General features: G+C 41.4%; 1 protein-coding gene and 1 non-coding gene across 2 annotated transcripts; one reads left to right on the forward strand and one right to left on the reverse strand.

Annotated features, from left to right (window-relative positions):
- Positions 1-888: 888 nt before the first annotated feature.
- Positions 889-3709, reverse strand: tmem42b (transmembrane protein 42b). The gene is made up of 3 exons (XM_026157066.2): positions 3391-3709; positions 1931-2077; positions 889-1648 (listed from the first exon to the last, which is right to left on the reverse strand). Exons 1-3 carry the CDS (start codon positions 3565-3567, stop codon positions 1502-1504), a joined length of 471 nt encoding a protein of 156 aa, XP_026012851.1. The 5' UTR covers positions 3568-3709; the 3' UTR covers positions 889-1501.
- Positions 3710-14386: 10677 nt separating this feature from the next.
- Positions 14387-14459, forward strand: trnak-cuu (transfer RNA lysine (anticodon CUU)). The gene has a single exon. It is a non-coding gene; the product is annotated as a tRNA-Lys (tRNA).
- The last annotated feature ends 62 nt before the right edge of the window (positions 14460-14521 follow it).

Raw genomic sequence — 14521 nt, forward strand, 5'->3', positions numbered from 1 at the left:
TTGTCTGCCATGTCTCTTTGCATTAGTCATCTCAACTCAACTAGTTGCCAACTGGGTGGTTTCTGGTTATATTCCTTAGAAAAGCAAGGTTGATAAGCACCTACGTCACTTTACAGTTATACTGCTGTCCTATAGTAACTACATTACTAATTGTGGAGGAACTTCTCTTTCAAATCTACAAGATTCTGGTTGGACTCTGAGTGCAAGTAGTTAATGTGATTTTTCTGTATATGCAGATGGCAACAGATTTGCAAATTTTCACCAATTTATTTAATCATTGGATTACCACAACAGGTCGCATGTAGTTGCCAATTTGGACCCATTCAATAGCAAACTGATAGCAGAGTTGCTCTTATTGCCTGAAGACAGCAACTGCAAATGATCACAGACTCAGTTCCGTCTTTGAAGCAACTGTTTCAAAGGCAACAAGATCGCAGGTTTATAGCACAGTTAAAATAATTTTGGTCATTTATGGTCTCCAATCACTTTTCCCCTAATAATCTAGTAACTCCCAGCTTGTGTTCTGTGTCAAAAACCAAAGAGTAAAATCAACACCTTGGTTTTAATGACTCCCTTTATCAGGAAGGAAGTCACTACCCTTAGTTAGAAAGTAGTTTCACAAATATTGACCTACAAAGACAATAAATGTCATTTTTGCAGTTCTGTTTGTGAATATATTACACAAACATGACATAATGCATTAATTATTTAAATAAAATGTGTTTAAAAGGAGATTTGGTTATCTTGACACTGAGCCAGGCCAGCTACCCTTTGATTTCCAGTCAGACTAAATTATGCCAGATGAGGCTTCATAAAGTATGTCTCTAAAGACATGTTAGTGGTATCAATCTTCTCATGTAACTCTCAAAAAGAAATCAAACAGATGCATTTCCCAAAATATCTAACAACCTTTTTATTTATCTTCCTTTTTATATTTTCCATTAGCTCAGAAGCTGTTGTGCTATTGTTGACTTTCCAAAAAGTAATGTAAAGCTAGTATAATTTTTGCTTCTTCTTTGTGGACAGAGATGATTTCAGACTTAGCCATCCATTATTTTGTCTCTACTAGCCAGACTTTGGATGTGCTCTGGTTTGACTGTCTGAAAGCCAACATCTCCTCTGATTTTAGGAAAGGGCTAAACAAGGCTGCACCACAGCTGAACCAGCAGGGTTTTACATCCTGCAGGGCTACAAACAGCAACCTGTAAAACAGATATTGATTTCAATAAAGCAATCTTTTTTTAAGTATGTTGATTAATAATTTCACTTTAGGCTAAACAGGTGAAACTGAATTTTGTTATATGACTGGAAGAAAACAACTATTTCTACTTGCTCTTTAACAAGTGGAATAATAACTTTTCCAGGTGTGCCCAGATTAAAGAAGAAAACACTTTAAATTCAACTGCTGTTTCAGATTTTACTGCTCTTTGGCTCTGAAGTCAGAGAAGATGTCTGCCAAAACAGACCACAAGCCACAGCCAGCTGGTAGAGACAGGTCACATTATTCATCTTTTTTGGCAACCGTGTTCTGTTGTCCATCCTGCGGCGAAACCCTCTGCAGTACCAACAAACCAGAGAAGGTCAGAGAGATCCCAACCCACCACAATGTTATCTGGGCTTCCCCAAAGATCAGCTGGCCCAGGAAAGCCTGCAAAGAAAAAAACATCATGCCTGTTTTTAGAAACAAATTGCCAATAAAGGTGCCCTAATGGCCAATATCCCTGCTGAGCTTAACAATGAAGAGCCATAAATCACAGTGACAAGTTATTTCTGAATACAGTCTAGCCTATTTTCTAAAATAAATCAGGTTACATAAGAAGGAAGGACGTTAAGGTCAACGTGAAAATATTTTCACCCTCTACTGTCTGATGTAAAGGATTTCACTCAGAGGACATGAAGTAAGAGCTATAAGAGACAGATCGTCACTTACGGAAGATATGAAGTTGGAGGCAGTGGTGGTCACAGTGGTTCGGGTGGAGGACGAGGAATACCTGAGTGCTTTGGCAAGGAAGGTCCACATCACAGCATTGCAGGTGAAAAGCAGGCCGCCACACAGCAGCCTCAGAGGGATATGAAGCTGAAAGACGAGAGAAGAAACTTATTAAAGATGCTCTTGACAAATTTTTCTCCCCCACTGAAGGGAGGAAGTATCTAATCTGCACAGTTTTTTTGTTTGTGTGTTTCTCTGTTTGTTAGTGGTCTAGTGTCCACAGTTTTCAAGATATCATTTTCAAAATTTATGTGATGGTATATACTCATAACTGATTTCATTTTTGTGAAAATTGGGTCAAGGTCACACCAAATGTGAAATTAAAATTTTATATTACCCACAATTTCTTTTTGATCATCTTTAAATATCACAACAATGTACTAGGTATTGGGCAGCATGGATACCTAGTTTGGCTAACATTTGACTTTCACCTTCATGGTTAGCACCCACGGTCAAAGTTAACCTTGTAAAAAAAATTTCAAGCAACCACATCGAGTAATGTGCTATATGAAAGGCGACGGAGAGAGCTGCACAACACACTTTTTCCAATACAAAGTCCAACAACGTCACATTGATGCCATAACGGGTTGATGTCATCATATTGGAATAAAAACGTCATAAAACATCAAAGTTCTTTGTACAGCCCATGCCTTTCGGGGGAAGTTGCACTCTCTGAGAGCTCCAACAATGAGAGAGACCCCTAGCTCTTTCCCGACAGTGGGAAAGAAAAACTCCCTTTTAACAGAAAGAAACGTCCAGCAGTATCATGCTCATAGAGGGGCCAGTGGCCAAAGGTAGTCACTTAGTTCTAACATTTACTTTCCAAAGCTTCACAGTGCATTGTGGCAAATCTCGTGGTGCAAAGTAACAGCCTTTACATACGCTTTGCATCCACCTGCAATCCTAATTTGCAATTCTGTCAATTCATTTGTGCCTTAAATCACGTATCGGGGTCGCTGCTTTCCACGTTTCTACAGTTTAAGGCTTCAGACAGCCGCCTGCAGATGTTTCTGACATCACTGTGTGACGTATGTAGGCAGCTTGAAGGTCATTCACAGAAAAACTTGACATCCTCACCATCAGATACCAGCCGTTCAGCTTATTATCTACACGCAGAGATAATTTTTACGCTTATAGAATAAAACAACGCCTAAATACAAGTAACTGTAGTGGTGTGCTTCGGGGGCGCGGGTACGCCACGAGCGCGCCGCTGCCTGCGCGGGCTCCCCCAGTGTGATGCCGCAGATGGTGCTGATGCTGAGGGAGGCGGTGAGGAGAGGCGGGCGGGGATAACCCCCCTAACTTCCCTCGTGAGAAATCACCCCGCTCGCAGGCGAGCATTATTATTCACCCTCACTGTGTTAATAATTAAAGCGAGTTTAACTGCGGCAATGCCTCACCCGGTCACAGGCGGTAGTTTCGTCCGCCTGTCTGAATTTCCGCTGTTCTCCCCATGTCCGGAGTCCGGTTTCACAGACACCCTTCAGGTAGTCGGCTCCCAGCGACAGTTTGGCCGAGGACGACGCCACGGCCCCGAGGAAACCCGCCAGCAGTGCATAGAAAACTCCCGGGAACATGGTAGTGGTGATGATGGTGATGATAGGCGAGGGACATTATTTTCTAATCCATCTTTTTACATGTCTGCTGCTGAAGCTGGTCGGCGCTGAGCTGCGTGCATGCTTGTATGACTGTCACTGAGCACGTTTTCCTGCACTTTCCATCGACAGCCGTCCGGTGGCAGTCACACAACTCATGGCCGTGGCTCTCCGAGGCATTCTGGGAATTGCAGTTCCGTAATATTAGTTCCGATATTTTAGTTTCGTATTATCTATTTTTTATATTTATATCATTTTGACTCTTAGTTTTTAAGTCAGTCTAGCTTAAGTTAGTTTCCATGGTGTTTTTTTTTTTAGTTAATTTATTATTATTATTATTTTCAGAGTTGGTTTTAGTCTTTTTAATTGTTATTTAACATGTTGTATATTATAGAGGCAAGATTTCGGACAATCAGTAAAGGAATTGCAACAAAAACACAACTTTTTGGAAGCAGTGGACTCTCAGTCTTGTAGGGATGCAAAGTCTCCATAAACAGGTTCATTTAAATCCCCATCAGGCAAGTTGTAATACCATTTTTTATACCAAACCAACAAATATTTAAAGTAAGGCTATTTCCTTTATATTATTTTTCATTTTATTTTAGTTAAGAGAAGTGACAATTACAGGTAAAGTCACACTTTTGTATAAATCACATAATATATCCCACATTAGTGAATACATGCCTTAAGTTTTTTATTAAAACATTGTGAGGTTAAGAAGAGTTTGAACTGAAGTCCCTTCACATTATTTTGTACTATAAATCCTGGGTGGAGCAGAGGGCAGTCAATACTAATGTAATGTTCTTGAGTGTGGGTGGAGAGCACTGACTCCACTTGATCCAGGGACAAACCTTGGTTTGCTTTTAGCATACTGATGAGCTGCAGTATAAAGGTTCATTACATTAACCCACACAGGGTATAAGTTAAGTGAGTGAGAGGCGTATGAATGTGTGTTGGTCACTTATGGTCCTTCGGTGGTCCTTATAGAGAGAGGACCCTGTAAGAGAGGTGGAACCAGAGCAAGACTAAATGAGTCTCCTAATTAGAGGCAGAAAATTGAGCAACAGCTCAGATCCATGGGTCTGTAATGAGAGTATTAATCAGAGTGTTGTAATAGAGACAAGAGTCATCAGACAGATGTCCGTCTCTTCATCGGACTCTGCAGCTGAACATCTGGTTGTAGATGGATGAGAGACCATTCAGTCAGCATTGCATTTGGCTATTAATTTGGCTTTTCATGTGGAGCAGCATGAATCAGTGCTTCATACACCAGTGTAGTGAACCCAGCACCTCCAAATCTGAGGCCATGGTCCTCAGCCGGAAAAGGGTGGAGTGCCCACTCCGGGTCAGGGACAAGTTCCTGCCCCAAATGGAGGAGTTTAAGTATCTCGGGGTCTTGTTCACAAGTGATGGGAGAAGGGAGCAGGACCTCGACAGACGGGTTGGTGCAGCGGCTGCAGTAATGCGGACGCTGTACCGGTCTGTTGTGGTGAAGAGAGAGCTGAGTGTAAAAGTGAAGCTCTCAATTTATGCCTCTACCCTCACCTATGGTCACGAGTTGTGGGTATTGACTGAAAGAACGAGATCGCGAATACAAGCGGCGGAAATGAGCTTCCTCCGAAGGGTGGCTGGCCTCTCCCTTAGAGATAGGGTGAGAAGTTCAGCCATCCGGGAGGGGCTCAGAGTAGAGCAGTTGCTCCTCCACATCGAAAGGAGCCAGTTGAGGTGGTTCAGGCACCTGACAAGGATGCCTCCTGGGTGAGGTTTTCCGGGCATGTCCCACCGGGAGGAGGCCCTGGGGGAGACCCAGGACAGGCTGGAGAGATTATATCTCTCGGCTGGCCTGGGAACGCCTTGGTATCCCGCGGACAAGCTGGAGGAGGTGGCTGGGGAGAGGGAGGTCTGGGCTTCTCTGCTTGGGCTGCTGCCACCGCGACCCGGCCCCGGATAAGCGGAAGGAAATGGATGGATGGAGATAATTCAGGTTACTGAAGCAACCAGCTTATTTTTGTAGTTCTGGTTGATTTCTACGTTTCTTATGTATTTTAAAAAGTTTTCTCAACAAAAAAGTTTGATTTATTTATATAAAATAATTTTAAGATGCACTTTAAGTGGTCTAACCATGAGAAATTATATAAAAATACTCGAAGTAGTTTTAGTCTAAGGCAGAGGTGGAGGTTTCTTCTGCTAAGCCAGCATGGTTTAGTCTAAATTTAACATCAACACTTTAATTTGTCTGATATAATAATTAAATGAAGCAACCAGCTTATTTATGTGGAAAAATATCTTAAATTACTGTGATTAAAGTTTACCAAACACAGTGTTAACTACAGGGAGGCAAAAAGAAAACGTCACCTAGCTTATATTTAGACTTAAAACTGTTAGGATGCCTGGGTCGTCGACCCAGGGTTTTTGAGTTTATGATATTATTTATACTGTCTAGTTTATCATTATTACAGCTATTTTAGCTGATTTAAGGCTCCTTTGACAACGTATTTGAAGCTCTCATACAAGAGAGTTAAGAAAAAACTGTAACAAATAAATAAATAAGTCAATAAAACAATAATATACTTATAATAAATGTCTGTCTATAATATAGACAGACATTTACAAGCATGTTTTTAGATTGTTGGAGAAATCAGAATCAGAATACTTTATTCATCCCGAGGGAAATTAGGGGTTACAGCAGGCAGCACGCTAATGGCGCATGCGCACTCACAAAGGAACCTTCTGACCAACTTTACACAAACATCACATTGGGCAGACATGTCAGAAGGTAGGCTGATAGGAAAAAAACAATGAAAATACACTACATGAGGTAAGAGGAGGAGAAAAAAAAAACTCCACTCAGACTGAGCTCCTAGTGGGAGAACAGTTTGATAAAAGAAAAAACACCTCAGCACAAAAGCACATGACTATCAATACACCATAGAAACACAAGACAAGCAACAGGGCGGGTAAAGGGTAAGAGAGAGCCGGCGTAGACAGCGCATCCGGTCCTGCAGCATCTGTGCTGGTCCAGTTGACTGCTATCATCCCCGGTAGGGCACAAGCATCGAAGGCGTTGGAAAGGGAGGGGGATGAGTGAGTGCTTATCAGTGTAAGTGTGTGTGTGTGCGTGTCCATAGTTTAGCTGAGACAGTGTCCTTCGGCCTATCAGGCTAAGTAAACAGTCCTCCAGCCAATCCAGGTGTCCTTCATGGGGCGGGAAGAATAGTCATCACACAGTCGTTATCAGGGAGTTGTTTTGGTGGGCTCCAGCCTTGGGCCTGCAGCTGGAGCCGTGGTGTCCAAATGTTGAATATTGTTGATTTCTCCTTTGTGAGCAGCTCGAATTCTAGCACTCCGAGGCTGGTCTCTCGATCTCCCGTTGAAGAGCTGCGAGCCTCCCCATGATGGTATCAAACTTCTGTTCCGTGGTGTTGTCAGTCTTTTGATTCTGAGACCTCACAACTGCAGTGATCCGTTCCGCGATGTTTTCCAACTGTCGCTCAAGGGTCTCATTTTGAGCAGGCCTCTCTCTGATGTTTCCCCTCATACGCTCAATGGTGTTGTTTTGAGCCAGAGAACATGCAAACATCCACACCGAAAGGAATCAGCCAGCAGATTCAAACCCAGATCCCCTTTGGAGTGAGGTGATAGTGCTAAACGCTGCACCAATGTGCCACCACTTCTGAATGTGTATGTGTGTAAACACACATTAACAGTGATGAAGTGGTAAGTCATGACAGTAAATCAGCAACCACAAATAGCAGGATTTTAAAGTAGTGAAGCAGGTAAACGTCACTCAGTCTTCGTTAATCTAATTTAAACCTGCGTCTTTCCATCTGTAACATACTGAAATGGTTATTTGGCAAAAGATTTAGCATATCACCTGGTATTTCCTAAGAAATTATGTGTTACCCTCGTCATACTCAGCTCAGTTCTGGACAGGTTTGGGGTGGCCTACTTTGCTAAGACCAAGTCTACTATTGCCATTGTTTATAAATCCGGAAAATTACATCATTACTTGGCACAACTTCCCCAACCACATCTTTACTGGCCAGCAGAGGTCTCTAGTGTTCTGCAGAAATATAGACATCGACTACAAACCTGCTGTGGATGTAAATCATTGACTTGCTGCCTGCATGCTGTTGATTCAGGTAACAATTAGGTTGAAATACAACCTATTTTCACTGTTTATGCTTTGATAAGTTGTTTCCACATCTGCCCATTGCTTTTCCATCTTGACATTTGGAAGTAATAACATTTTGATTATTCCATAAAGAAGTTATTATGACAGCATTGCTGCTGTCAGTGCCTTTGTATGTTAGCTTACAAGAATTTAGCTAAGAAGCAAATCATAGAGTTCTCAAAGGAAATTAGAGTCACAAAACATGGGCAGTAATAAAACCTGAAGCTCATAACAGTGCAGGTTGTTTGTGTGTGTAGTTTGCATGCAGTATGTGTGTGTGTTTTCCTGTTGCCCATGGAAGAGGAAATTAAAGTGGTGAGCAATGACAAGGCAGAAGACAAGTAAGGTGTCCTCTGCATTGATTTCAGTGAAACAAGCTTCAGGGGAACCATTGTCCTCACTCCATCACATTTAGACTTTTGACACAGTCATCCTTTTGGCTTAGAAGCAAAAATCTTCTCATACTGAGTTTCCAGCCTGAAGCCCCTCTGACAAACACAAGTGTCAAGTTAGACCACTAATTGGGGTCCTTCTGCTTCTGTTCAAATGAGGGATAATTGAGCCCACAGAGAGCCTTAGTGACAGTTTTGCTTAAGGTCTGCCGCTGCTGTCTAGTATCTTTGTCCGCCTTTTATGCTTTCGGTCCTCCAGGGTGATCTAATAATGAAAAAATATGTATGTCTTCAAACTGTAGGGTTCATTAGTGTAATGGCTTTAACTCTGACATTTAACTCTGGCAAACGATTGATGACTAAAATAGATTATAATGAAATTTGATAAGCAAAAAGTCTTTGAAGTGTCTTTTTTTTTATTACCTTTCTGTTTTGAATAATTTTTCATGGAAACTAGGGATTTTTATATATGATGTGCAAATAGTTTAACTTCATGATGGAGAAAATGAATTCACAGCTGCAGCTTGCGTTTTCAGTACTGACTAAAGGACTAAAGTGGTCCTAAGGTGCTGGCATTTTTTGATATGTGAAATCTTGCACTGTTGCCAGCCAGATACTTTCCAGATGGTATTACATGGTGGATCAAAAATCTTTCAGGTCCTGTCCATGTGAAATATTTGTGAATCCCTTGAGCCAAAGGGCCCAACTTTCACTCTGTAGGAAAACTCCATTATTGATTTGTGTGGCAATTTTCAGTTTCACTACAGCCTGGAGAGTTGTTTGTCACTGGCCAGTCAGTAAATCAGTCACTTCCGTTCACAAAAATATGCTAAAGAACAGAACAATCATATGGAATTTCTCTGCCAACTGACTGGGGAATACACATTTTTCCCTAGTGACAGGTGGTTGCCAGGGGATCACTGAACAGTTTGTAAGTCAATTTTGCAATTATTATAATACTATTTTTTTCCTTGCAATTGTTGGTTGCCAGATGGTTGGGGAGCAGTCTTTAGGTGCTTTATTCACTTGACTCTACATATCACCATTTGGTCACACGTCCAAAATGGCGGATTTGTTAATGTCACATGGTTAGTGGTCATGTGTCTGCAAACCTGTTTGTTTTCTTGGGGGGTTTTTAACCAGTGGAGTTGCCCCCTGCTGGCAGTTAGAAATAATGCTGGTTTGTGGCATTTACTTATGCACCTTTGTAACTGAAGAGACTTCCTTAAACCTGCAGTAGATTCAGTTTTCATAGACAAAAGCTATATCTATCTTTTATATGCCCTCTACTGCATTAACAGCAATGAATTAACGAGCTTTAAATTAGTTGCGATAAGGTTATCAGAAGGTTATTTCATCAATTTCACTTAAAATATGTTATGTACGGACCTGGATTTTTGATATTATGAAGGCCATCTCTGATACATTTGTGTTAATTTCCTGGTCTTAATTGTCTTCATTCTTGTACAAGTATTGGTATTAAAAAGAATCATACAAAGTGCTGCCTCCATATTTAGCATCACGCAGGCTTATTTCTAAGCCTCCTAATGAATATGCATGGCTTCATCTTACACCTGTGCATGGAAAGAGGCAGTAGGGAGAGAGATACAGTGAAATATTCGGTCAAAGGCAGAGATCCAATAAAATCCCTCTCCTTTGCTTTTAGCTTCTCTTTCCTGTTTCTGTCTGACTTACACACACAAATACACACACAGTCGAATAAACATAGTCAGCTGACCTTGTCAGCATACAGGGTCAATAGCTCCCCTCTAGTTCATTAAGTAGTTAGTGGCGAGGTTGTGAATGATGCAGGCTGGTGTGCAAACATATGCAATCTTTTGGCAAGCTGAGCACTGCTGCATGCCACTTATATAGGCTGTACTCAGTTATACATCTCACTCACAAATTAAATAAAGAGAAAAAATGTTTTGACTCAAGATGACATGATGTCATAATTTTAAGATTACGGTAGAGTAAAACCAAAGTAAGAGCTGTCAGAAACAATAAGGTTTTTTTACATATCAGATAAGAGAGACATTTCATGGAGCCATCTTGGTGGGTAGCAAAGTTTGCACTAAACAGATAAAATGCTCCATAAACAAACTGGCTCAAAATTATCTCAGTTCTCATGGTTGCCAGAAACAATTAGATGATGTAAAATGCTAATCTAATCCAACTTTTCGTTGAACATGCAGTGTCGGCTGAGCAAACGAAGGTTACTGTGTCTGTCTATTTCTATGTTATTACATGGCTTTGATTTGAACTCTGAATCTGCTAGGAGCAAAATGCTGAGGGACATGCAGATTATGAGTGTGAATAGGTGCACAGAGTGATTGGCAGTGTAACATTATGTAGAAGTACCAGGAACAGGGACAGCCAAGCTCACAGATCTAAATAATAATACGATCACTGATGTAATACATCAGTTATTCAAATTCTGACAGCCATCTCTAAATTGAGCCTTGTTATTCATTAGTTTTCCCTGTAACCTTTCAAAATGTGCACAGACTGAACAACAATCTTTTTTTTTTTACATCTACAGTGGGGCAAAAAAGTATTTAGTCAGCCACCGATTGTGCAAGTTCCCCCACCTAAAATGATGACAGAGGTCAGTAATTTGCACCAGAGGTACACTTCAACTGTGAGAGACAGAATGTGAAAAAGAAAATCCATGAATCCACATGGTAGGATTTGTAAAGAATTTATTCGTAAATCAGGGTGGAAAATAAGCATTTGGTCAATAACAAAAATACAACTCAATACTTTGTAACATAACCTTTGTTGGCAATAACAGAGGTCAAACGTTTACTATAGGTCTTTACCAGGTTTGCACACACAGTAGCTGGTATTTTGGCCCATTCCTCTATGCAGATCTTCTCGAGAGCAGTGATGTTTTGGGGCTGTCGCCGAGCAACACGGACTTTCAACTCCTGCCACAGATTTTCTATGGGGTTGAGGTCTGGAGACTGGCTAGGCCACTCCAGGACTTTCAAATGCTTCTTACGGAGCCACTCCTTTGTTGCCCGGGCGGTGTGTTTTGGATCATTGTCATGTTGGAAGACCCAGCCTCGTTTCATCTTCAAAGTTCTCACTGATGGAAGGAGGTTTTGGCTCAAATTCTCACGATACATGGCCCCATTCATTCTGTCCTTAACACGGATCAGTCGTCCTGTCCCCTTGGCAGAAAAACAGCCCCATAGCATGATGTTTCCACCCCCATGCTTCACAGTAGGTATGGTGTTCTTGGGATGCAACTCAGTATTCTTCTTCCTCCAAACACGACGAGTTGAGTTTATACCAAAAAGTTCTACTTTGGTTCCATCTGACCACATGACATTCTCCCAATCCTCTGCTGTATCATCCATGTGCTCTCTGGCAAACTTCAGACGGGCCTGGACATGCACTGGCTTCAGCAGCGGAACACGTCTGGCACTGCGGGATTTGATTCCCTGCCGTTGTAGTGTGTTACTGATGGTGACCTTTGTTACTTTGGTCCCAGCTCTCTGCAGGTCATTCACCAGGTCCCCCCGTGTGGTTCTGGGATCTTTGCTCACCGTTCTCATGATCATTTTGACCCCACGGGATGAGATCTTGCGTGGAGCCCCAGATCGTGGGAGATTATCAGTGGTCTTGTATGTCTTCCATTTTCTGATGATTGCTCCCACAGTTGATTTTTTTCACACCAAGCTGCTTGCCTATTGTAGATTCACTCTTCCCAGTCTGGTGCAGGTCTACAATACTTTTCCTGGTGTCCTTCGAAAGCTCTTTGGTCTTGGCCATGGCGGAGTTTGGAGTCTGACTGTTTGAGGCTGTGGACAGGTGTCTTTTATACAGATGATGAGTTCAAACAGGTGCCATTCATACAGGTAACGAGTGGGGGACAGAAAAGCGTCTTACAGAAGACGTTACAGGTCTGTGAGAGCCAGAGATTTTCCATGTTTGAGGTGACCAAATACTTATTTTCCACCCTGATTTACGAATAAATTCTTTACAAATCCTACCATGTGGATTCATGGATTTTTTTTTTCACATTCTGTCTCTCACAGTTGGAGTGTACCTCTGGTGCAAATTACTGACCTCTGTCATCATTTTAGGTGGGGGAACTTGCACAATCGGTGGCTGACTAAATACTTTTTTGCCCCACTGTACAAATAAAACCCTCCTTTTGCCACTTGCTACAGGTACCTTTCAGATGTCTGGATCAGAAAAAAAAATTGTAGGGCATGGTTCAGAGTTCAAAATTGGGAAACATCTCTAAAGTTCTGAAACAAGAACTCCAGAAACAAAAAGCTGGCAGCACAACATGTGATTGTTTTTCATTAAAGAGGTAGTTTGACATTTTGAAAAGTATGCGTATGCACTTGGATGCATGTATAAGGTGCACATATACTTAAAAATTAAAGGAACAATTTTTTAATCCGAGTATAGCATCATCTATTATCCTTTTGAAGCCTAACAACTCAGTAGCGAAGAAAGATGTTTCCCAACACTTTTTAAAAACATCTATAACTCCTAAAACTGCTAAACCATTTGCTCAATTAAAATAATTCCAACACTTCTAGAAAACAGCGACTCTACACTTTACAGTGATATTAGTGTTATTACTATAATCCCACACACGGTGTCACATCAGCCCCATGAAGACGAAGGTTGGCTGAGAGAGTTAGTGAGAGAGATGAGCTCTCAAGAAAACAGCTGGTTTATTGGACCTTTGGGTTATGTTTAACATGTTTTTTAATTGTTTTGTTGATGCTTTTTGTTGTTGTTTTTTCTGTAAAAACCGGATAATCACTGAAAAAGACAGAGTTGATGCTTTCAGGAACCATTGGAATTTTTTGATCAAGCTAATGGTTCAAGAGTTATGGTGGTTTGACTTTTGTTTTAATAATTTAAATTCCTAGGATATTAATTTAGTCTGGTATATACCAGACAAGACTTTTGACAGTTTGACCTAATTTGATGTTAAGGAAATTATCAACAGGTACACTAGAGTGGAAAAAACCCTGAAACAAGTGGCACTGGCAATTTTTCCATCCGTGTCATATCTCAAATCAAATCAAATCAAATCAAATCACTTTGATTATCACATCACATGTGCTATTACACTGGTACAGCACATGTGACTGAAATTGCTTCACAAGCAACAGTGGTGAGAAAAAGTACAGAACCATAAGATACAAGCCAAATATAGGAACAGGAATGTGACAATTGTAAGAAAAGTAAAAATATAAGAATGTATGCACATTACTAGATACATATATATATATATATATATATATATATATATATATATATATATATATATGTGTGTGTGTGTGTGTATGTGTGTGTGTGTGTGTGTGTGTGCACGTATCTACATATATCTAAAATAAAATATGAAGAGGTCAGCAGTATGAATAATGTGCAAAAGAAATGGCAATATGTACAAAATGGAATGCATAAATGTCGAAGTACCAATGAGTGTTTGTGTGTTAAACTCAACAAAGTGCGGCTTGTTGAGGTAGCTGTAGGGTTGCTGTGAAATCAGCTTTGCAGGTTATAGGAACTTTTGTAGTGAAGAGCTTTCGTTAACATGACAGAGCTCTGCTTTCTAAGTGGAAGCCTGAATTGAAATCCCGCTTGTATCTGGCATTTGTCATGGAATACCAGAATTGCCACCTCCACCACTGGCACCCTGTGCTTTTCACAGAGGACAGCGGATTTAACCTTAGAACATATAACACATGTGAAAGCTTCCCGAGAAGTCGTGGGGAACTTTATGCTGAATGTAACATCCTTGATTATGAGTGCTTTGCTGGTGGGTCAGTGATGGTCTGGAGAGGCACATGCACTGAGGTATGCACAGGCCTCTACAGGCAAGGCAACGGCACAATGAGTGCAGTTAGGTATGGGCATGAAATTCTCCGACCCACTGTCAGACCCTACGCTGGTGCAATGGCTCCTGGCTTTCTTCCTGCTGCCCGGCCTCATCCGACAAGAGTATGCAGGCAGTTTGCGTGGGGACTGATACCGTTGACCGACACTCCCCAGCCCCAACCCTATATTGGCCTACTTGACCAAAATTCAATCGGAGCATGCCCGGTGGTGTGGCATGCATACAAGGACATAAGAGCTTGAATGGATGATAGAAAAACTTGAAAGTAGCCTGTGCTTTCTTTGCCTGCTCTTGAAATGCTAGTCAACCTCCCCCAGCTATAAGAACCTGTGTCCATCTTAAAGACTTTCGGCTGAAGAAGCCCAGCTAGCTCAGTCGGGAGAGCATGAGACTCTTAATTTCAGGGTCGTGGGTTCGAGCCCCACGTTGGGCGAGGGGACTTTTGTGCAAATGCCCGCAAGAGAGAAAACACGTGTGTATAGAGAACAGCAAATG

The sequence above is a fragment of the Astatotilapia calliptera genome, chromosome 22 (genome assembly GCF_964374335.1).
Source record: "Astatotilapia calliptera chromosome 22, fAstCal68.1, whole genome shotgun sequence".
Classification (NCBI taxonomy): domain Eukaryota; kingdom Metazoa; phylum Chordata; class Actinopteri; order Cichliformes; family Cichlidae; genus Astatotilapia; species Astatotilapia calliptera.

What these genes read in the sequence shown, in the direction of transcription:
- tmem42b (XM_026157066.2), bottom strand. Translation starts at nt 3,567, where the DNA reads ATGTTCCCGGGAGTTTTCTATGCACTGCTGGCGGGTTTCCTCGGGGCC. An exon ending in AAACTACCGCCTGTGACCGG is followed by an intron (nt 2,078 to 3,390) that starts GTGAGGCATTGC and finishes CTCGTCTTTCAG; the next exon opens with CTTCATATCCCTCTGAGGCT. An exon ending in CCTCCAACTTCATATCTTCC is followed by an intron (nt 1,649 to 1,930) that starts GTAAGTGACGAT and finishes TTTTCTTTGCAG; the next exon opens with GCTTTCCTGGGCCAGCTGAT.